General features: G+C 46.3%; 2 protein-coding genes across 2 annotated transcripts in view; both read left to right on the forward strand.

Annotated features, from left to right (window-relative positions):
• Window positions 1–25201, forward strand: part of LOC141112875 (blastomere cadherin-like) — a gene marked incomplete in the record, with an annotated part of 136747 nt that overhangs the window by 57251 nt on the left and 54295 nt on the right.
• LOC141112873 (cadherin-1-like) overlaps window positions 1–25201 on the forward strand; it is a 65849-nt gene that overhangs the window by 13370 nt on the left and 27278 nt on the right. Inside the window, exons 5-10 of the mRNA XM_073605976.1 lie at window positions 3818–3973; window positions 4898–5042; window positions 11153–11328; window positions 17556–17684; window positions 23235–23417; window positions 24952–25196. Coding sequence (XP_073462077.1) covers window positions 3818–3973; window positions 4898–5042; window positions 11153–11328; window positions 17556–17684; window positions 23235–23417; window positions 24952–25196 — 1034 coding nt within the window. The remainder of the gene's footprint in view (window positions 1–3817; window positions 3974–4897; window positions 5043–11152; window positions 11329–17555; window positions 17685–23234; window positions 23418–24951; window positions 25197–25201) is intronic.

A 25201-nucleotide genomic window follows, 5' to 3' on the forward strand; every position in this document is an offset into this window, starting at 1 on the left:
AACAGTCTGACAGCAAAATGACATTTCGAAGGAAAAAACCCATTTAAAACTACTCGCGGCTATTGCATTGCCGACAATACACATAGAAGTTAATTGATAAAAACGGCATGGGAATTCCCCACAGGGGAACCCCGAACCAAAATAAAAAAAAAAAATGACGTGGGGGTCCCCCTAAATTCCATACCAGGCCGTTCAGGTCTGGTATGGATATTAAGGGGAACCCCGGCCAAAATTTAAAAAAAAATGATGTGGGGGTCCCCCTAAATTCCATACCAGACCCTTCAGGTCTGGTATGGATTTTAAGGGGAACCCCGCGCCAAAAAAAAAAAATGACGTGGGGGTCCCCCTAAATTCCATACCAGACCCTTATCTGAGCTCGCAACCTGGCAGGCCGCAGGAAAAGAGGGGGGATGAGAGTGCGGCCCCCCCTCCTGAACCGTACCAGGCTACATGCCCTCAACATTGGGAGGGTGCTTTGGGGTAGCCCCCCCAAAACACCTTGTCCCCATGTTGATGAGGACAAGGGCCTCATCCCCACAACCCTGGCCGGTGGTTGTGGGGGTCTGCGGGTGGGGGGCTTATCGGAATCTGGAAGCCCCCTTTAACAAGGGGACCCCCAGATCCCGGCCCCCCCTGTGTGAACTGGTAAGGGGGTACTTACCCCTACCATTTCACTAAAAAACTGTCAAAAATGTTAAAAATGACAAGAGACAGTTTTTGACAATTCCTTTATTTAAATGCTTCTTCTTTCTTCTATCTTCCTTCATCTTCTTCTGGTTCTTCTGGTTCTTCCTCCGGCGTTCTCGTCTAGCATCTCCTCCGCGGCGTCTTCTATCTTCTTCTCCTCGGGCCGCTCCGCACCCATGGCATGGGGGGAGGCTCCCGCTCTTCTCTTCATCTTCTTCATCTTCTTCTCTTATTCTTTTCTTCTCTTCTTCATTTTCTTCTCTGGGCTGCTCCGCATCCATGATGGCATGGAGAGAGGCTCCCGCTGTGTGACGGCGTCTTCTCGTCTGATGGTTCTTAAATAACGGGGCGGGGCCACCCGGTGACCCCTCCCCCTCTGACGCACGGGACATGACGGGACTTCCCTGTGGCATTCCCTGTGACGTCACAGGGAAGTCCCGTCAAGTCACCGTGCGTCAGAGGGGGGCGGGGTCACCGGGTGGCCCCGCCCGCCGTTATTTAAGAACCATCAGACGAGGAGACGCCGTCACACAGCGGGAGCCTCCCTCCATGCCAGCATGGGTGCGGAGCGGCCCGGAGAAGAAAATGAAGAAGAGAAGAAAGAAGAGAAAAAGATGAAGAGAAGAGGGGGAGCCTCCCCCCATGCCATGGGTGTGGAGCGGCCCGAGGAGAAGAAGATAGAAGACGCAGCAGAGGAGATGCTGGACAAGAACGCCAGAGGAAGGACCAGAAGAGCCAGAAGAACCAGAAGAAGAAGATGAAGGAAGATAGAAGAAAGAAGAAGCATTTAAATAAAGGAATTGTCAAAAACTGTCTCTTGTCATTTTTAACATTTTTGACAGTTTTTTAGTGAAATGGTAGGGATAAGTACCCCCTTACCATTTCACACAGGGGGGAGGGCCGGGATCTGGGGGTCCAGATTCTCTCGTCCCCCCCCTCTTTTCCTGCGGCCTGCCAGGTTGCATGCTCGGATAAGGGTCTGGTATGGGGGGACCCCACACCGTTTTTTTTTTTTTTTTTTTTGGCGTGGGGTTCCCCTTAAAATCTGTACCAGACCTGAAGGGTCTGGTATGGAATTTAGGGGGACCCCCATGTCATTTTTTAAAAAATTTTGGCCGGGGTCCCCCTTAATATCCATACCAGACCTGAAGGGCCTGGTATTGAATTTAGGGGGACCCCCACGTCATTTTTTTTTTAAATTTTGGTTCGGGGTTTCCCTTTGGGGAATTCCCATGCCGTTTTTATCAATGAACTTCTATGTGTATTGTCGGACCGGCAATGCAATAGCCGCGAGTAGTTTTAAATGGGTTTTTTCCTTCGAAATGTCATTTTGCTGTCAGACTGTTCTAAACACGGGAAACATGCGCCCCTTTACAGGCATACTATAGACACCCCCCAGCTACGAAATTTAAAGGGATATTATGCCGCGTACACACGGTCGGACTTTCTGTCCTACTTGGTCTGGCACACTTTCTGACGGGCTTTGTCCGCCAGGTGTGCCGGACTTTAAAACGGACGGACTTGCCCACACACGACCGGACTTTGCGGCGGGCTAAGTCCGCCCGTTTTTCCGACGGACTTTCGCCGGAGTTACGGTGGACTTTCAGAATGAACGGACTTGCCCACACACGGACAAGTCCGTTCATTTTGAACGTGACTCAGGTGCGACGGGACTAGAAAAGGATGTCAATCTTGCCGCTTTTATCGGCGAGATTGACACCTTGCGAGCCCCGTCGCGGGGCATACCAGGCCCTTAGGTCTGGTATGGATTATAAAGGGGGAACCCCCTAAAATCCATACCAGACCCCGATCCGAGCATGCAACCTGGCCGGTCAGGAAAGGGGGTGGGGACGAGTGAGCGCCCCCCCCTCCTGAACCGTACCAGGCCGCATGCCCTCAACATGGGGGGTGGGTGCTTTGGGGGAGGGGGGGCCTCTTCCCGACAACCCTGGTCGTTGGTTGTCGGGGTCTGCGGGCGGGGGGCTTATCGGAATCCGGGAGCCCCCTATAATAAGAGGGCCCCCAGATCCCGGCCCCCCACCCTATGTGAATGAGTATGGGGTACATGGTACCCCTACCCATTCACCTAGGGAAAAAGTGTAAATAATAAAACACTGCACAGGTTTTTAAAATATTTTATTAAACAGCTCCGGGGGGGGTCTTCTTCTGGCTTCAGGGGTCTTCTTCCGGCTTCGGGGGTCCCTCCGGTTCATCTTCTCCCAGCGTCCGGTTGGTTCTTCTCCGCTCTCTTCTCCCGGTGTTCCAGTTCTTCGGCCGGCTCCTCCGCTGTCTTCAGGTAGCTCTCTTGCCAGCAGAGGTCCGGACTTCTGGGCTTCTTGTCTTCTCTTCTCTTCTCTTCTCCAGATGTTGACACGATGCTCTCTCCGGCTGGACTGCTCTCTGAGGGCTGCGTTGTGACTTATATAGGCGGAGACCCCTCCCGCTTATGATGTCACAGTCCCTGGGGCTTATCGGAATCCGGGAGCCCCCTATAATAAGAGGGCCCCCAGATCCCGGCCCCCCACCCTATGTGAATGAGTATGGGGTACATGGTACCCCTACCCATTCACCTAGGGAAAAAGTGTAAATAATAAAACACTACACAGGTTTTTAAAATATTTTATTAAACAGCTCCGGGGGGGGGGGTCTTCCTCCGTCTTCGGGGGTCTTCTTCCGGCTTCGGGGGTCCCTCCGGTTCATCTTCTCCCGGTGTCCGGTTGGTTCTTCTCCGCTCTCTTCTCCCGGTGTTCCAGTTCTTCGGCCGGCTCCTCCGCTGTCTTCAGGCCGCTCTCTTGCCAGCAGAGGTCCGGACAAATAATCCTTATTCTCCAATGATAGTGCTATACCAAAAACAGAAACCAAACCAGTCAGCAGAGGTAATCTGATTGTATTATTACCCGGTATTGCTGAAACCCAAGCAAATACAAATAAGTTGACAACTATTTGGCACAGTTTAGCATAAGGAATGGCTGACCATGAGGGCTAAATATAAGAGACATGGGCCACCCAGACCAGCATAAACACCGGCAATGCCATCCAAAGTGTAACGTTGGGCAGGAATGAGACTAGATCTACCAATATCGGGGTTATACTTCTCGCTCTTCCCATTTCCCATATTGCTTCCTCCTAGGCCAAGTCCAGCCGGGCAGGCCAACTTTCTGTGTTCTACAGCATGACCGGCCAAGGGGCCGACTCTCCGCCCGTGGGGACTTTTGTCATTGAGAGGACTACTGGATGGCTTAACGTGACCCGGGCTCTGGACAGAGAGACTATACCCAGCTATACGGTAAGCAAACATTTTATCTGCTAACTAATAATAATTACCTCTGAGACCTGCCTGTCTGTGCCCAGTCTAATTCTGCCCGCTCATACATCATTGTGCCATGTGACCGGTCGTTTGATCCAGTATTTTATTACATTTTTTCTTTTATTAAATATATTTTTTTACTTTTTTGCCTTTAAAATGTTTCTACAATTATACCTAACTAAAATAGGAAGACGGCTCTGGAGCCTAAAAGCCAACTCCAGCCAGGGTGCATATATTGGATGGAGTGGTGCGCCCTCTAGTGCTCAGGTAGAAAAAACACGGAGAAATCCCTAGCAGTCTCCTTTAAACATTTTCTTGCAGTCTCCGGTGTTTTTTGCAGCTTGTTGTACAATGGAAGCACTATCTCTTACAACAGAGGTGCCCAGAACATGTGTTTTTCTCTAACACTGAAGCAGAACTAAAGTCTGCAAATACTTCCCCTCCATCGATGGAACGTCTGTGAGTCTCCCCCCTGCTGTCTTCATTGGCTGGTGATGGTGATAGAACTCCTGTACATACACATGGGAGTTCATCATTCCCGGCACCGGGGTGTGCACATGCGCAGCTCAGTGTATATTCTAAGGAAGATTGTGAGCGGGTGTGAGGTTGTTTTATTGCAGAAGAAGTATATCTTTTCTACATTGAAGAGCCTGCTCACAATATTTACATTTTTATCGTTAGTTCCGCTTGGTATCATGGAGTGGATTGGTAAGTTCCTATAATGTGACATCTCTCTGGGTGTGACACTGCGGGATGACGTCACAGGGTCAGGGGTAAAAATCATCTTCAGTTGGGGTGAGGTTTGGGGCAAATTGTTGAGTTAGCAACAAGATTTCCTCCCAGTTTCTGTTATACGTCAGACAAGACGATTCTATAATAATAGATTGTTCCTTCTTGTTTCAGGTTTTGCTCTATGCCGTCTCATCAAATGGGCAACAAGTGGAGACCCCCATTGAGGTTATAATTGAAGTGACCGATCAGAACGACAATCGTCCGTCCTTCACCCAGCCGGTGTTTGAAGGCTCAGTACTTGAGGGGTCCAAACCGGGTAAGTTGTCATTTTTTTGTTTTTTTAAGACTTTAAAGTGATTGTAAAGGTTTATTCTTACCTGTTCTGTAATGGTTTTGCAGAGAGCAGCCCCCATTCTCCTCTTCTGCATGTAGATTAGGGGGGTGGCGCCACTTCATTATGGGCACCACTGCTTTAGAACCACTTTAAAGTCTATCTTATAGAGTGTGTTGGGTTTTTAGCACTGTGTGTATCACTTGGCTTTGGTTGCCTTAAAACTGCTTCGTTCATAAACGATCTGGAGGATGGGATAAACAGTTCAATCTCTGTATTTGCAGACGATACTAAGCTAAGCAGGGCAATAACTTCTCCGCAGGATGTGGAAACCTTGCAAAAAGACCTGAACAAATTAATGGGGGAGGGGCAACTACATGGCAAATGAGGTTCAATGTAGAAAAATGTAAAATAATGCATTTGGGTGGCAAAAATATGAATGCAATCTATAGACTGGGGGGAGTTCAACCAAAAAAATAAATAAATCATACAATCCCATATACACAATACTTCATCCAGAGTTGATCCAGAGGAAGGTGAAAAACCCCAGCAGAGTATGATCCAATTTGCTAGGGGGGGGGGGATTCCTTCCTGATCCCAGAGAGACAATCGGAATTTCCCTATAAATGTCATCCAGTTCTATTCTGTACATTTAGGAAAGAATCCAGACCTTTCTTATAGAAATCTACTGAGCTGGCCGGATCCACCTCTGGAGGGAGAATATTCCACATTATCACACCTCCTAAAAATAAATACATATTAAAATATATATATACATTCATAAACAATTTAAAATATATACAGTGGGGAGGGAAAGTATTCAGACCCCCTTACATTTTTCACTCTTTGTTATATTGCAGCCATTTGCTAAAATCAGTTAAGTTGATTTTTTTCCTCATTAATGTACACACAGCCCCCCATATTGTACACACAGCCCCCCATATTGTACACACAGCCCCCCATATTGTACACACAGCACCCCATATTGTACACACAGCCCCCCATATTGTACACACAGCACCTCATATTGTACACACAGCACCCCATATTGTACACACAGCACCCCATATTGTACACACAGCACCCCATATTGTACACACAGCACCTCATATTGTACACACAGCACCCCATATTGTACACACAGCTCCCCATATTGTACACACATCACCTCATATTGTACACACAGCACCCCATATTGTACACACAGCACCCCATATTGTACACACAGCTCCCCATATTGTACACACATCACCTCATATTGTACACACAGCACCTCATATTGTACACACAGCACCCCATATTGTACACACAGCCCCCCATATTATACACACAACACCCCATATTGTACACACAGCACCCCATATTGTACACACAGCCCCCATATTGTACACACAGCACCCCATATTGTACACACAGCCCCCCATATTGTACACACAGCACCTCATATTGTACACACAGCCCCCCATATTGTACACACAGCACCCCATATTGTACACACAGCCCCCCATATTGTACACACAGCCCCCCATATTGTACACACAGCACCCCATATTGTACACACAACACCCCATATTGTACACACAGCCCCCCCATATTGTACACACAGCTCCCCATATTATACACACAACACCCCATATTGTACACACAGCACCCCATATTGTACACACAGCCCCCCATATTGTACACACAGCACCCCATATTGTACACACAGCCCCCCATATTATACACACGGCACCTCATATTGGACACACGGCACCCCATATTGTACACACGGCCCCCCATATTATACACACGGCCCCCCATATTATACACACACACGGCCCCCCATATTATACACACACACGGCCCCCCATATTGTACACACGGCCCCCCATATTGTACACACGGCCCCCCATATTGTACACACAGCACCCCATACTGTACACACAGCCCCCCATATTGTACACACAGCACCTCATATTGTACACACAGCACCTCATATTGTACACACAGCCCCCCATATTGTACACACATGACCCCATATTGTACACACAGCACCCCATATTGTACACACAGCACCCCATATTATACACACAGCACCCCATATTGTACACACAGCCCCCCATATTGTACACACAGCCCCCCATATTATACACACAGCCCCCCATATTGTACACACAGCACCCCATATTGTACACACAGCCCCCCCATATTGTACACACGGCCCCCCATATTGGACACACGGCACCCCATATTGGACACACGGCACCTCATATTGGACACACGGCACCCCATATTATACACATGGCCCCCCATATTATACACACACACGGCCCCCCATATTGTACACACAGCCCCCCATATTGTACACACAGCCCCCCATATTGTACACACAGCACCTCATATTGACAGAAAAACACAGAATTGTTGACATTTTTGCAGCTTTATTAAAAAAGAAAAACTGAATATAACAATGCAATATAACAGAGTGAAAAATGTAAGGGGTTTTGAATACTTTCCATCCCCACTGTATATATAAAAAAATAAAAAAGGGGGGGAAATTTATAGATTTTATGTTTTTTCTTTTCATTACTGTGTTGCTTTTATTTTATTAACTCCGCAGATAGCTCTAAGCGATATCTGCATATTGCCGCAATCCCATGCGTTTACTACCTTAAGTTTTTTGACGTCCCGTCCAGAAGTCATGGACAGGTCACCGCCTTCGTGCGGCCAGCCCTCTCGCACAAGGTATGTGCGGATGAGGGGGTGGGGCTGAGATTCCTTCCTGTTGGTTGAGAATTCGTTTAACACCAAATCTCGCCCCCCCCCCCCTCCTTTTTGTTTTTCATCCTCTTCAGCCCTTCCAGATCAGACCCCCAAATCATGGTTCAGGACGACAGAGACCTTGCCAGGCCACAACATCACAATTCATCTTCCAGGTTCCGACGTGATTCTCCGTCTAGGACCCAACAGCAGAGTAGATGTTCCCATTCCTCCTCCAATCAGAGTAGATGTTCCCATTCCTCCTCCAATCAGAGGAGATGTTCCCATTCCTCCTCCAATCAGAGGAGATGTTCCCATTCCTCCTCCAATCAGAGTAGATGTTCCCATTCCTCCAATCAGAGTAGATGTTCCCATTCCTCCTCCAATCAGAGTAGATGTTCCCATTCCTCCAATCAGAGTAGATGTTCCCATTCCTCCTCCAATCAGAGTAGATGTTCCCATTCCTCCTCCAATCAGAGGAGATGTTCCCATTCCTCCTCCAATCACTGGAGATGTTCCTATTCCTCCTCCAATCAGAGTAGATGTTCCCATTCTTCCAATCAGAGGAGATGTTCCCATTCCTCCTCCAGTCACCACACCCACCGCCATGACAGCCGTTCTGATCGCAGAGCCTTCTAGGGATGTGGAACACGAGTTCCGGAGGGCAAGTCACTATGTGACCCATGTTTGGCCAGGCGGTTGGAGAAAAAGAGACCAACAGATGGAGTCTCTTGTCAAGCGCGTGGTCCAACAGTCCCTAAAAGAGTGGGGTACAACTCACACGCAGAGCCAGTCCACCACACTATCTGGCTCCCTGGCTGACCAGGCCCAGGAGGATCCAGGCCCATCCCAGCCCTACGATGCTTCTCCCGGATCTTTGGACAGCGAGTTAGGAGAGGAGTTTGCCGGGGGTTTCTATTTTGCTCTTGTTCCTTCGCTTGTCAAAGCGGTCAAAGAGGCTAAACAAAGGAATTTTTTAAACACTTGGGGAAAGAACGGTCTAACTTTCCGCACCTTTCAGAATTGAAGGATGTCATTGACGAAGAATGGAGCAAAATAGACATGAAAGCTTCTATGTCATGCAAAACCTCCAGATTATATCCCTTTAAGGCAGATCAAGTGAAACATCTGGAAAACGCTCCCCTCGTGGATGCAGCACTAATGCGTCTAGCAAAACACGTCACTCTTCCTCTGGAGGATGCAGTGTCCTTTAAAGACAGTCTTGAGAGAAGGATAGACCAAGACCTCAAGAGAATCTACTGGCTAGCCGGTATGGCTTGCAAACCCGCCCTGGCCCTAGGTGCTATGTCCAAGGCTATGGAATCCTGGACAGGGAATGTGGACTTCGTACTCAGAGGGGTTTCAGAAGAGTTAGCCACAGGCTCAGCAGTTCAGGAGCTGAAGCTGGCAGCGGCCTTCCTAGGGGAAGCTTCTATCAACCTTATCCGTCTGCTGTACCGGACTATGTTGTCTTCGGTCACGGCTAAGCGGGCCGTGTGGTTACGGCCTTGGGTCGCAGATCTGGCGTCTAAACAAGCCTGGTGTAGGATCCCCTTTGAAGGCTCCTCGCTATTTGGTAACAGGCTGGACAGTGCTATAGCCCGGGCCACCAGTGGGAAGTCAGGCTTCCTGCCTCAGGATAGGTGTCTGTTCGGTCAGAAGAGACCTCAATTGAGAAGACACAGTACCAAGCGTTCAAGGGAAGCACGCTCTTACAGGCCCGGACGGGACTTCAGAAGGAATTGGAACAGAGGGCAAGCTTGTGGTGAAAAAAAGAGCATCAATTTTATTTGGGTACATCGTCTCAAATTGTCAGGTAAATTAATGCAGTGCCAAATCACAAAAAATGGCCTGGTCATGAAAGGGGGTAAAACCTTCAAGAGCTGAAGCGGTTAATCACCACTGGGGTTTTTATTACAATAATACCTTGGATTGTGAGCATAATACGTTCCAGAAGAATGCTTGTAATCCAAAGCACTTGTATATCAAAGCGAGATTTCCCCATAGGAATCAATGGAAACTCAGTTATTTGCTAAGGTATTATTGTATTTGCTGAATAAATGAAAAAAGGCCAAAAATTTGAAAAAAACCCAAAAAACGCATTTTTCTTCATTTCTGTTATAAAATTTTGCAAATAAATAATCTTTCTTCATAAGTTTTGGCCAAAATGTATTCTGCTCCATTTTGTTTGGTGAAAATAACCGAAATCAGTTTATATTATATAGTCTGTAGAAAAGTCCACAAACTATGGAAAATATACCTGGCAATCGATCAATCCTGACGGCCGATCTAATTTATTGAGGCCGGAAAACGCCAGCACAGTACAGATACCCCCCAAATACAAATAATTATTTTTGGAAAGTAGATAGTCCAGTGTATGTAGTACGAGGCATGGCAAATTTTTTAAATTGTAATTTTTCGTCATCATTTATTGGAAAATGAAGAATTCTTTTTTTACAATCTTTTTAACACACCGTGACCACAGCAGTATAATGTTACCATAGTAACACTGTATTACTCTGGGGAATTGATCAGGATTTTTTTTTTTTTTTGACATATTATGTTTGCATATAGCAGTGAATTACATATAAGCAAGCATTTTATTGAATGAAAATCGATGAAAATCGATTTATTTAGATTGTTTTGTTTTGTGATTAGTTGTGATTGGCCCAGTCTGTACCATGTGATCACTGTAACCAATCACAGCTAGCAACACAATTGTATGCAATGGATGGTATGAATGGAAGCCATCCATTGTTTACAACTGTCATGTGATCTGCTGTGATTGGTTACAGCGGTCACATGGCGCTGGCAGTGGGCCGGTACAGTGATCAGTCATTGGCTGTGTCCGGTGGTCCGGGGCGTGACCTGAGAGGACGTTATATGAGAGGCCGGTCCCGGCGTCATTTGGCCATAGGCCGGGCAGGAACCATTTCATCAAATAATCTTCCGGGGTTTGTTGTCATGTGATGACTTTAGTGAAGCTGCACTCCCTATGGGCACTCCCTCCGGATCAGTGATGCCAACTTCCTGCAGCATTTTTTACTGACAAAACATGGAACTTTACTGGCGGAGCATATTTTTTTACTGACAACCTGGAAACTGACAAAAACTATTAACACCTAAGACAATTGATATTTAAACACAATATGGAAACATTGACAATACTCATATCAAGTGATATGCCGGGTTTACACTTAATAAGTCAACACAGCGTGACAAATGATCAGCCCTGATATTTACTGACCGTTATAAAAATCACTGATCTTTACAAACTGTCTGTAAATTTACCAACAGTTGACAACCCTGCTCCGGATACTTCCATTGTAATGTCTCTTCTCCTCCCCCTTTAGGGACTCCTGTGATGAATGTCACAGCAACAGACGCCGATGACACCATGGACACGAATAACGGAATTCTCGGCTACTCTATCACAAATCAGGATCCCCCTTTACCAACCCCTACAATGTTCACCATCGATAAGGCCACCGGACTGATCAGCGTTGTGACCGCCGGATTGGACCGCGAGGTTTGTGATATCTTTTAGTATCTTCAGTGGGGAGGAATCCCCACCACCACTCACAGTCCCGGCTAACCATTGCTGCCATTCCACAGATACTGGTGTCTTCCTCCAGTGATGGATCCCCCGTAATGTACAATCATTGGGAGATACAGCCGCTAGAAAGTGGGGGGTTTTATTCCGGTATTTGCAGGAAGGGGTGGAAAATCCTGACAGTTGTCTAGAACTAAACTGATAGGTGTGGATGGAGAAGTCCAATAAAGAGTACCGGTCATTTGAAAACAAAGCTTGAAGTGTGAGGCGTTCCTCTCCACTGTCACAGCTGCTCCCTTGTCAGCTTCCAGAGCTGGTGCTGATTGCGCTTGCAGTCTTTTGACACTTGAATGACAGTAATAGAAGAATTTTAGGTATTTACACCCCCATTTAAGGTATGCGTGGGGGATGGGATAATGGGGATGGTACAGCTCTATTGGGAAGTAAGATGGCCACAAAGCTGGAGGGGCTTTTAAACTAGGTGTTGGGGGGGGACCAGAGAAAGTGATAGCCGTCAGGGAGCAGGTGACAGAGGGTGATAGGAGAGTCAGCAGTAGTAATAGCAAAGAAAATACAACCATAACAACCAATCACAGGGTAAGTGAGTGGCCAATTCAAATTCAAAAACAAGACCAGGAGAAACAAAGGAAGAAAACAATATGCACTGATACAACAATAAGGGGTCAGACATTAATGGAGGGTGGAATGGGGATAGATGGGGGATGGTTATGGCAGGTGACAAGTAAAACCATTGGAAATTATAGTGCCATTTGTACTACTAAAAAAGATATGAAAAACACCAGAGCAAAATGTAATAATGCATTAAAGTGTTTGTTCACCAATGCCAGAAGTCTGCCAAGCAAAATAGGTGTCAGAAACCATGAATCAGACCGAGACAGAAGTACAGTAAAATCGCACTTGTTTATTAATAAAAATAAAAAGGTAAATAGAGTAAGTCAAAGCATAGCCAGAGTCCAGTAACCGGATCGGGTAATCAGCCAAGCCAGAAGTCAGGGATCCAAGTAGAGGAACAGCAAGCAGGATAAGGAGCCAGAAGGGATGTCAGCAAAGCCAGTCTTTAAAGTGGAGTTCCACACAAAAAAAAACATTTTTCATTAATGTGCATAAAAAAATAAAAAATAAAAATATTTGGAGAAAATGTTTTTATTTATTCACCTCTTAATGCCTGTTGCTAGGGGGTCCCTCGTAGTCTGCTTCCTTCAGCGCCTGGGCTCTTGACGTCACTTCCCTTGGCACAGGAAGGGAGATCACCTCTCCCCCCTCCCTCTAGGCAATCATCTGGGACACATGACAGGTCCCAGATGACTGTGTGGCCAGTCACGGTGTGTGGCTCGCGCATGCGCAGTGGAAGCTACAGCTGGGCGTCCGCAGTTACAATGCCGGCACCGCCGAGCCGAGGGAGAGACGAGCGGTGCTTCGTTCCCGCGCATCGCTGGATCCTGGGACAGGTGAGTGTCCGATTATTAAATGTCAACAGCTGCAATATTTGTAGTTGCTGACTTTTAATTTTTTTTTAAGCAGAACTCCGCTTTAAACAGGAACGCAGCAGATGGTTTCTTGTGCTGTGACCAAGGCGAAGGCAGGAATGAACTGAGCTGGAAATCTTTAAGTAGGCGGGACTGACGAGCAGATCCACAACAGCTGGTTAACTGTGGAGAGATAGGAGCTGGCAATTAGCCGACAGCTGAGCGGTCAGCTCAAAGAAGGAAGGGCTGAGCCAGCCCTGATAGTACCCCCTCCTCAACGACCCCTACCCCTCAGAGGACCACCAGGCTTGAGGGGAAAACGTCTATGGAAATCACGTAGGAGGGCAGGAGCATGTACGTCCGAGGAAGAGACCCAGAAGCGTACCCCTTCCAATGCACCAGGTACTGTATGCGCCCACGGAACCTACGGGAGTCAACAATGGACTGTACTTCATACTCCTCATGGTTCTCAATCTGTATAGGGTGAGGACGCGGCACCAAGGTGGTAAACCGGTTGCAAACCAACGGTTTCAATAAGGAGACATGAGACACATTTGAGATGCGCATACTAGGAGGAAGGTCCAATGCGTAAGCCACTGGGTTAATCCTGCGAAGGATACGGAAAGGCCCAATAAACTGAGGTGCGAACTTCAGTGAGGGAACGCAAAGTCGGAGGTTGCGAGATGACAGCCAGACCCTGTCCCCAACCTGGTAGGAAGGCGCAGACAGGCATCTGCAGTCAGCATGGAGTCTATACCTATCATTAGCATGGCATGGCATTAGCATAGGCAGCTATGAAGGCAGTTACATCAGCCCATAGACTAGGCCACCAGAATTGTTGAGAAATGGCCCAAAAGAGTTGATTCTTCCCAGGGTGGCCAGCAGCCTTGGGAGAATGGTAAGCCTGGAGCACGGCAGTACGGAGACTCTCTGGGACAAAGCAGCGGTCACAAAGTTTCTCAGGAGGAGCATCAACCTGAGCAGCAAGAATTTTGTCACCCAAAGGAGAAGTAAGACTGGTGCGAACCGTAGCCAGAATACGATCAGGAGGAATCATAGGAACTGGAACCAACTCCAACTTGGAAGTGGAGGAAAATTGTCGTGACAAGGCGTCAGCCCTTACATTATTAGTACCGGGTAAGAATGAGACAATGTAATTGAAATTTGACAAGAAAAGAGCCCATCGCACCCTTCTGGGAGAGAGGAGTTTAGCCTCAGACAAGAATGTGAGATTCTTATGGTCAGTAAGAATGAGAACTGGCACAGTGGTACCTTTGAGGAGATGTCTCCATTCTTTCAGGGCTAAAATGATTGCCAACAGCTCTCTGTCACCAATCTCGTAATTGCACTCCGCAGGTGACAATTTCTTGGAAAAGTAGCCACAAGGATGCATAGCACTCTCAGAGGTAGGACGTTGAGACAGAAGGGCGCCAACACCAGTCTCAAAAGCATCAACCTCAAGGATAAAAGGTAACATAGGATCAGGGTGTACCAACACAGGAGCAGAAACAAAGGCAGCCTTGAGACTTTCAAAGGCCTTAATGGACTCCGGAGACCAACTGTGTGGGTTACCGTCCTTTCTGGTCATATCGGTCAGGGGCTTGACCAGAGACGAGAAGTTACATATAAACTTCAGATAATAGTTGGCTAAACCCAAGAAATGCTGCAGAGGACGTAACCCCACGGGTCGACTGTAGGACTGCAGAAAGTTTCTCTGGGTCCATCGAAAAACCAGCAGTGGAAATGACATAGCCCAAGAATTTAACCTGTTCCTGATGGAACTCGCACTTCTCCAGTTTACAATAGAGATTGTTCTCTCTTACTTTCTGAAGCACACGACAGACATCTGTGTGGTGGCTCTCCAGGGACTTGGAAAATATGAGGATATCATCGAGATAAACCACCACACATAACTACAACAAATCTCAGACGACATTGTTAATAAATTCCTAAAAAAAAAAAAGGGCGGGGCGTTACAAAGGCCAAAAGGCATTACGAGATACTCATAATGGCCTGTTCTGGTATTAAACGCAGTTTTCCACTCGTCGCCCTCCTTAATCCTCACGAGATTGTAAGCCCCTCTCAGATCAAGCTTAGTGAAAACCGTTGCTCCCTTGAGGCGGTCAATTAACTCTGTAATCAATGGGATCAGGTAGGCATTCTTAATCGTGAAAAGATTGAGACCCCTATAATCAATACAAGGACTCAGTTCACCGCTCCTCTTCTTTACAAAGAAGAAACCAGCACCAGCAGGAGACGAGGACTTGGAGATGAAACCTTGAGAAAGTGCGTCTGCAACATACTCCTCCATGGCTTTATCCTCCAAGACCGACAAAGGGTAAACCCGGCCATGAGGGGGAGTGGCACCAGGTTGAAGGTCAATTGCGCAATCATACAGCCGGTGTGGAGGCAAACTACCGGCTTGACCTTCGTCAAAGACATGGCTAAAATCGCGGTACTCCTCCGGCAGGGAGGAGAGTGAAGAGGTACACAGGACCTTGGCTACCTTCCGGAAGCATGTTTCACTGCATTGTGGTGACCAGGAAAGAACCTCAGCACGGAGCCAATCAAAAGAGGGGTTGTGCTTCTGTAACCAAGGATAACCAATAACCAGCGGAAACTTAGGAGAGGAAATCACTTGGAATTGGATTATCTCATGGTGAAGAGCCCCTACAGCCACGGACAGTGGAACCGTCTCATGGGTCACATGAGCAGGCTGTAGAGGTCTCCCGTCAAGAGCCTCAATGGCAAGTGGAGTGTCACGCAGCTGCAGCAGAATCGAGTGCTTTGATACAAAGGCAGCATCAATGAACAGGCCTGCAGCTCCAGAGTCGATTAGAGCCTGTATCTCAATAGACAACTTAGCCCAAGAAAGGGTGACCGAAACCAGGGGCTTATCCTTATGGATAACTGGGGACGACACAAAACCACCTAAGGTCGGTCCATGACAGGACCTCAAGGTTCGGGTGTTCCCAGGATGGGTAGGACAAGACTTCAAAAAGTGACCTGCCTGGCCACAATAAAGGCACAATCTCTCCCTCCTCCTAAAAGCTCTCTCATCCGCAGAGAGATGTGTGAAGCCCAAGTACATGGGTTCATCTTCACTGACCGACTCGGTACCAGGAGGTGAGGGAGGCACGGGTGGGACTACAAAGCTCGGAGGCAAATGTACAGGAGGCTTCCACAAGCGCTCTTCAAAAGAAAGTCTTTCTCTGAGTCTGGAGTCAATGAGGATGGCAAACGAGATCAAGCTCTCCAGCTCAAGTGGGTATATCTCGGGCTTCTATCTCATCCTTGATGGAATCTGAGAGACCATGAGAAAAAGCAGCCACGAAGGCCTTATTGTTCCACGCAACCTCTGCTGCCAGAGTACGGAACTCAATGGCGTAGTCGGCAACAGTTCTCGTACTCTGATGGACATGAGGCACTTGGCAGCAGAAGCGGAGCGTGCGGGAACGTCAAATACCCTTTTAAAGGAGGCCACAAAGTCAGGGTAACTCAAGACAACAGGTTTTTGTGTCTCCCATAGAGGGTTAGCCCAGGCCAAGACTCTCTCAGAAAGCAAAGATATCACAAACCCTACTTTGCTTCTGTCTGTGGGTAACGCCTGGGGCAGCATCTCAAAGTATATCTCAACCTGGTTGAGAAACCCTCTGCATTGAACTGGATCGCCCCCAAATCGCTGGGGAAGCGGAGCGGAACCAGACATACCTCCTATAGAGGTAATACTCGAGGCGGGTGCCTGCACAGAGACTGGAACAGCAGCAGGGACCGCCTGCAACACAGGTTGTACCGGAGCAGCCACAGTGGAAGATTCCAGGTGAGCCGTGCGACTCAGGAGCTTTTGTAACGCCATGGCAAACTGATCCATGCGCTGATCCTGATCATCTAATCTGGAAAAAATATTACCAACAAGTGGATTGCCTGCATCTTCTGAATTCATGGCCTTCGCCTACTGTCAGAAACCATGAACCAGACTGAGACAGAAGTACAGTAAAATCACACTTGTTTATTAATAATAATGAAAAGGTAAATAGAGTAAGCGTAGTCAAAGCAGCCAGAGTTCAGTAATCGGATCGGGTAATCAGCCAGGCCAGAAGTCAGGGATCCAAGTAGACGAACAGCAAGCAGGATAAGGAGCCAGAAGGGATGTCAGCAAAGCCAGTCTTTAAACAGGAACGCAGGAGATGGTTTCTTGTGATGTGACCAAGGCGAAGGCAGGAATGAAGTGAGCTGGAGATCTTTAAGTAGGCGGGACTGACGAGCAGATCCACAACAGCTGGTTAACTGTGGAGAGAGATGAGAGCTGGCAATTGGCCGACAGCTGAGCGGTCAGCTCAGAGAAGGAAGGGCTGAGCCATCCCTGACACTGTCTTCATTTCAGGCTGCAAAGCAACAAAATGGGATTATTTTAAAGGGTGGGGGGTGATTCCTTTCTATATCTGCTGTAGCTACCAGATGATATTGCTGAATTATTTCCTCAGCTGTCAGATGCCCTTTAGATCGGCCTGCAAGGACCAATGAAGTCTTTGCTCCTCACTGCCCCCTGTTGGTGAGTCCTGGCTGGACATGGAATAGAATGTAATAATTAATCATCAGGTATAATGGAAGGAGGATCTTCTGATGATACTTTGTATTTTCAGGGAAGAACACACAATGATTGTATTTCCGATACATAATATTTATTAATGACTTTTATTATTATATTCTTCTCAGCTGTATCCTGTGTATACTCTGACTGTCAAAGCCGCGGACCAGGAGGGGGAGGGATTTGAAACCACCGCCAAAGCCGTGATCACTGTAACAGACGTCAATGACAACGCTCCCGTATTCGATCCCATTCAGGTGAGTGTGGAACCCGCGATCTGCCATTATGTAACGCTCCGTGTAACAAAGGACAATGTTGTAGCAGCCGCTATTCCCGGAAATCAGGATTTCTAGGGCAGCCAGACATGGATTGAGAGTTAAAAATCCAAAAAAAATGGGTCACAGTTTGGCTGGTTCAGCAGTGACCATGTATGGGCAGGCTGGTAGATTGACCTTTGTACAACCAGCCTGTCAGGCTTTTCTGAAACGATCGGTCTGACTGCATATAGCCGGCAACACTAACCATTGTATTCTAATGGCAGGGAAGGCTCCTCACTGTTAGATCCCAATAGCTCAGTGGGAGGATTCCCCCATATACCTTCAATGTGTAGATGGGGAAATCAGAACTCTTTTTTTTTTGTTGAGGTCCTGGAGTCAGAAATATGACTTCAAGAAGGATACAGTGCCTTGAAAAAGTATTCATACCCCTTGAAATTTCCCACACTTTGTTACAACCAAAAATGTAAATGTATTTTATTGGGATTTTATGTGATAGACCGGTAAAAAATGGACAGTTTCCCCGGTGGGGCTTTAGACAGCAATATCTTGAAATCCAAAATAATAAAAAAGTATAACCAGTAAGTGCATTTATTGAACCATGAACAATTGTAATGTTATAATTCAATTGGCATTACAACATAGAGCGCTGGCCAAGTAGTACAATACATATTCCACAATATAAAGTCGACACATCTTTACACAAAATTATATACAGTCATACATTTCCGAGCTGTTGACGGTATAAATTTCCCGACGCGTTTCGACCTGTGTACGGTCATCATCAGGGTGATAGTTGGTTCTATAAAATACATTGAATATCTTCAAAATTTAAGAACATGTCATCATAAATCTCATTGTAAGGTTAAAAATGGTAGTATATTTACCGCTGAAAAGAAGAGGGAATAATCCTTTGGCCAGTAAAAGCCGTAAATGGATCCGGGGGGCCCCCATATTCGCCCCTGTCTTCCCAGAGCGCATGAGTCCAGCCCAAGGGGCTTGCAAGGAGCCACCTGCGACAAATACCCAATAGATCAAAATGATTCCCAGCACATTGGCAAGAGTATGAAGTGTATGGGCTAACTGCAATCCTAGTGATCAATATATATTGATCTGGTGTCCTAAGGTTTCATGATTGTAATTGATTATATAGAATGTGGCAAAACCATAAAAGAAATGGTTGTATAGTTATAGGGTTATTTGAGTGGTGTGGTGTGTAAACACAGGTGAGTGGGAAGTGATATGTGGTACTAGGAATATGAAAAACCCTTTAAGTGATAAAGTAAAATTAGATGGATGGCCAGCACACTTCTGACTACAGTTCCATGTCCAGGTGAATGAAATGGTGTGTAGTGTCAGCCAACACATGGTGGAATAAAAGTGAAAAACAAGTCAAAAGAAAAGTGTGTGAATGAATAAAAGCAAATTGAAACAATCAAAAACGTGTGAAAAATCTAAACTGATTATAGGAATAGGAGTATGAGTGTAGTGTTGTGATATTAGAGGAGTAGGAATATATGTATAGTATAATAATTACCTTGTGCCACAGTGTGGCTGATGTAATATGGTAAAGTTTGTATGAACCAAATTGCAATGAAGCAAAAGGGGTAAAAAGCTGGAGCCAAAAAGGATTTGTGCAGTGCCATCCATTGCGGTCTGCGTGGAGTCATAGTAAGACTCACAGGCAGCCGATCATGGATATATGCCTAGAGTAGGCAATTAATTGAGTAGGCACAGGTGCTGATCTCCTCCCTCCCAGAGTGATGACGCCCGGGCCGCTAATGAGCAGCCCACATGTGGCTCCCCCAGCATCCCTGAAGGCAAAAAAAATAAAAATAAAAATAAAAAAAATGCCCCGGCAGCTGCCGTCAACTCCGCCGCAAACCGCGAGATGTCGCGGCGCCGTGCACACGCCGAGGTGACTCGCACATGCGCACCTCGCCGCGGCTCATCCGGAGGTGATCAAGGGATGCCGCCGGCAGAGTGAAGCTCACGTCGGCGGACGATGGATACAATCGTCCGTCAATCAGAGCATGGGGGGAGAGCTCAGATCCTAGATCACCCCCACATTCTCACCCTGCCGGGAAGCCTTCAATTGGACCAGGACTCACCCCCATGAAGCCGACAGGGGCGGCAGAGGTCCACCATGATCCATGACGGCCATAATCTAAAGTGCATATGTAAATGCAGTAGGCACTAAATTGTAGATGATAAGGTAATCATTGAATTTATGCGGGAGCTGAGTGGTAGCTCACTGACCCTAGATCCTCACATGTATATTTACAGAGCAGGTGTTAGTTAAACATCTGATCTACTGCAATACAGGAATCTAAATCTATCCTGATGCATGAGGTGGGGAAAGATACAATTACGATCTACTCCCCCATTTTGGGGGGGCGTTTCCTCCGCAAGAGGCAAACAAAGTGTCACCCCCAAAATGTGTATCGTATCAAAAGAGGTTTTAGACATGTGAGGGTTAGAAGGGCCGTGTGAGCAACACAAAGCTCCTGCCATGTCTCTCATGTGTCATAGGGGGGAAGGGGAGTTTAACCACCCAAAATTCGGTAATAAAGAGAAAAAAACACATGTGGGAGAGACCAGTAAGTAACCAGTAAGTGCTCTATGTTGTAATGCCAATTGAATTATAACATTACAATTGTTCATGGTTCAATAAATGCACTTTCGGGTTATACTTTTTTATTATTTTGGATTTCAAGATATTGCTGTCTAAAGCCCCACCGGGGAAACTGTCCATTTTTTACCATTATTGTTTCGGGGTGTGCAGCGCATACGTCTCTCCCACATGTGTTTTTTTCTCTTTATTTATGTGATAGACCAACACAAAGTGTCACATAATTGTGAAGTGGAAGGAAAATGATAAATGATACAAATAAATATGTGAAAAGTGTGGGGGGGGGGGATTTGTATGGCGCCCCCCGGAGTTAATACTTTGTAGAACCCCCTTTCTCTACAAGTCTTTTTGGGGATGTCTCTACCAGCTTTGCACATCTAGAGAGGACATTTCTGCCCATTCTTCTTTGTAAAATATCTCAAGCTCTGTCAGATTGGATGGAGAGCGTCTGTGAACAGCAATTTTCAAGTCTTGTCACAGATTCTCAATGGGATTTAGGTCTGGACTGTGACTGGGCCATTCTAACACATGAATATGCTTTGATCTAAACCATTCCATTGTAGCTCTGGCTGGATGTTTCGGGTCGTTGTCCTGCTGGAAGGTGAACCTCCGCCCCAGTCTCAAGTCTTTTGTAGACTCTAACAGGTTTTCTTCTAAGATTGTCCTGTATTTGTCTCCATCCATCTTCCCATCAACTCTGACCAGCTTCCCTGTCCCTGCTGAAGAAAACCATCCCCACCACATGATGCTGCCACCACCATGTTTCACGGTGGGGATGGTGTGTTCAGGGTGATGTGCAGTGTTAGTTTTCCCCACACATAGCGTTTTACTTTTAGGCCATAAAGTTGAATTTTGGTCTCCTCTGACCAGATCACCTTCTTCCACATGTTTGCTGTGTCCTTCACATGGCTTCTCACAAACTACAAACAGGACTTCTTATGACTTTCTTTCACCAATGTCTTTCTTCTTGTCACTCTTCCATAAAGGGCAGATTTGTGGAGAACACGACTAATAGTTGTCCTGTGGACAGATTCTCCCACCTGAGCTGTGGATCTCTGCAGCTCCTCCAGAGTTACCATGGACCTCTTGGCTGCTCCTCTGATGAATGCTCTCCTTGCCCGGCCTGTCAGTTTAGGTGGACGGCCATGTCTTGGTAGGTTTGCAGTTGTGCCATACTCTTTCCATTTTCCGATGATGGATTGAACAGAGCTCCGTGAGATGTTCAAAGCTTGGGAGATTTTTTTATAACCTAACCCTGCTTTATACTTCTCCACAACTTTATCCCTGACCTGTCTGGTGTGTTCCTTGGCCTTCATGATGCTGTTTGTTCACTAAGGTTCTCTAACAAACCTCTGAGGGCTTCACAGAACAGCTGTATTTATACTGAGATTATATGGCACACAGGTGGACTCTATTTACTAATTAGGTGACTTCTGAAGGCAATTGGTTCCTCTAGAGTTTAGTTAGGGGTATCAGAGTAAAGGGGGCTGAATACAAATGCCCCTCCCCCACACTTTTCACATATTTATTTGTATCATTTATAATTTTCCTTCCACTTCACAATTATGTGACACTTTGTGTTGGTCTATCACATAAAGTCCCAATAAAATACATTTACGTTTTTGGTTGTAACATGAGAAGATGTGGGGAATTTCAAGAGGTATGAATACTTTTTCAAGGCACTGTATCTGTACCCAATAACAAAATGTCATATATTGCAGCTTACCAGTCCTTAGATGTGGTGGCTGCATTCATTCTGAACTATCAGCAAGAACAGAAAATTCCGTTGATCTCGCCAGAAATGTCACTTCCTGTGAGCTGAACAGAAAACACCAACAATGTTATCTTCCTTCTGTAAACTACTGACCCCTCCTCACAATATAAGACTCCACCTACACTGGCACCGTCCAACGTTAGCGGCGATTTACCGTCGTTTTAGCGGCGCTTTTCAGCCATTAGCAGGTTAAATGCGCCCGAAGAGCACCGCTGCCCATTCGTTTCAATGGTCAGGGGTGGTGGAGGAGGGGTGTATACAGCACTTCTCAACCACCCCAAGGACTTTTTCTAATGTCCTGCAAGCGCCCCGCCCCGTGTGAAAGCACTCGGGATCTCACACTGGGGCTGCAGGGGAGATGCTTTACAGAAAACGCCTCTGTGTGAAAGGGGTCTAATGGAGATGAAATGGGGGAGACATGTTTGTAGTCCGGATGAAAAGCTTTTATTGATATAGTGGGGGAGGGAGCATGGCCACCAGGACAGGGGTGTATTAGCTGCAGAATTGCCAGGAGAAAATAAAGGGAAAAGGCCTGAAAAATGAAAACGAATGCAGCCGCCACATCTGAGGACTGCAATATTGGACATTTTTGTTTTTGGTGTTTAAATGCACTTTAATTCTTGTAACCAGGAGCCATCTTGTCATGTACAGTATACTGGCTCCATTTTGTAGAGCTCTTAGGGACCGTTCCAATTTAGAGGTTCCTCAGATGCTGCCACATGTCCTCCTCTAGGAGCCCTTTACACAAATCCATTTAATATTCATTTTGTACACAGAAGCTATTTTGTAGGGTTTTCAGACAGAGGCCATCTTGTTATGGTCTTATACATGGAGGCCATTTTGTTATGGTTCTGTAGGCGGAGGCCATTTTGTTATGGTTCTGTAGGCGGAGGCCATTTTGTTATGGATCTGTAGACGGAGGCCATTTTGTTATGGTCCTGTAGGTGGAGGCCATTTTGTTATGGTTCTGTAGGCGGAGGCCATTTTGCTATGGTCCTGTAGGCGGAGGCCATCTTGTTATGGTCCTGTACGCGGAGGAGGCCATTTTGGAGAAGCCCTGACATATAGTTCTACTTTCATGAAGACCATTATGTTGTAGTTCTGACATGAGATCTCTTAATTTCAGTACTCAGCGAAGGTCCCTGAAAACGCTGTGGGGTTCGAAGTTGCACTCCTGACGGTCACAGATGACGACACCCCCAACACAGATGCCTGGACAGCCGTGTTTAAGATTGTTAAAGGCAATGAAGGAAACCTGTTTGGCATAACTACAACCCCAGACAACATGGGGCAGCTGACAACGGTGAAGGTAAGCTCATTGTGGTTGCCGGTTGTGCTTAAGTCTTCTGTCTTTCTCTGGGAGATCTCCTGAGAGTCACCCGGGTGGGCTGGTGCGGAGAGTTAGCCTGGAGGGCTAGTGAAGGGGGCTGCTGAAGTCAGGAGGGCTGGCAGAGTCTGAAGACTGAAGTTGTTGGGACCACAGAGAGGAAGTAATGTGAAAGTACAAGCTGTGTCACTCTATTGTTCTACACTCATAGGGGCTGTGAGTTCCTGCCTGTAATGGGCAATTGAGGGACATGGAACAAACAAGTGTGTGCTGGAGGGAGAATTTGGAGCTGTATAGTGACTATATATAGAGACTGTATATAGAGACTGTATATAGAGACTGTGTATATAGAGACTGTGTATAGAGACTGTGTATAGAGACTGTATATTGAGACTGTGTATAGAGACTGTGTATAGAGACTGTGTATAGAGACTGTATATTGAGACTGTGTATAGAGACTGTGTATAGAGACTGTATATAGAGACTGTATATAGAGACTGTGTATAGAGACTGTGTATATAGTGACTGTGTATATAGAGACTGTGTATATAGACACTGTATATAGAGACTGTGTATATAGAGACTGTGTATAGAGACTGTGTATAGAGACTGTGTATATAGAGACTGTATATAGAGACTGTGTATAGAGACTGTGCATATAGAGACTGTATATAGAGACTGTGTATAGAGACTGTGTATATAGAGACTGTGTATATAGAGACTGTGTATAGAGACTGTGTATATAGAGACTGTATATAGAGACTGTGTATATAGAGACTGTGTATATAGACTGTGTATAGAGACTGTATATAGAGACTGTATATAGAGACTGTATATAGAGACTGTGTATAGAGACTGTATATAGAGACTGTGTATAGAGACTGTATATAGAGACTGTATATAGAGACTGTGTATATAGACTGTGTATATAGAGACTGTATATAGAGACTGTGTATAGAGACTGTATATAGAGACTGTATATATATAGAGACTGTATATAGAGACTGTGTATATAGAGACTGTATATAGACTGTATATAGAGACTGTGTATATAGACTGTATATAGGAAGAATATCCCTGAAGTTTTGCTAAAGTTTTCATCCCATAACCTCCCATCCCTATCCAAGTTGAAACCCTCTAATAATACATAAAATCAAAGTCACGGACAGTTCTCTGTCTCTGGGGTGTGAGTGAAGATTCGATGTGCCTGGCTGTGCAGAAGTGGGGGGATCCCTTCTATCTGCAGCCCCTACATGGCGGGTGCTACAGTGTTCTGGATCTGAGTATTGGACACAACAACAGATACAGCGAACCTGGTTGGAGAACTTGAACCTTTTTGGTTTTTAGTTAGTCCTCACTTGTAGACGTGCATTGTGATCTGTGCAGCTCATCCAAGGAGGAAGCAGAGCCTGCCTATGTAATGAGCAATAATAATAAGAATAATCGATGCACCAGATGGAGCGGCTATAATACTCCGGTGTATAACTGTCAATCAATCATTTCTTCCTGATTGCAGGGACTGGACTTTGAGGTGAAAAGACAACACATCCTATTGGTAGCGGCCACCAACAAAGCCGCCTTTTCTGTACCGCTGGTAACTTCTACCGCCACCATCACGGTGGATGTGGAGGATTTGAATGAGGCTCCGATCTTCGTACCGCCAGTGAAGAATGTCGCTGTCCGGGAGGATCTGCCGAGCGGCCAAGAGGTGGCGTCCTACACGGCTCAGGACCCCGACAAGGCGCAGATCCAAAAGATCACGTGAG

This window comes from Aquarana catesbeiana, linkage group LG11 (genome assembly GCF_042186555.1).
Source record: "Aquarana catesbeiana isolate 2022-GZ linkage group LG11, ASM4218655v1, whole genome shotgun sequence".
Classification (NCBI taxonomy): Eukaryota; Metazoa; Chordata; class Amphibia; order Anura; family Ranidae; genus Aquarana; species Aquarana catesbeiana.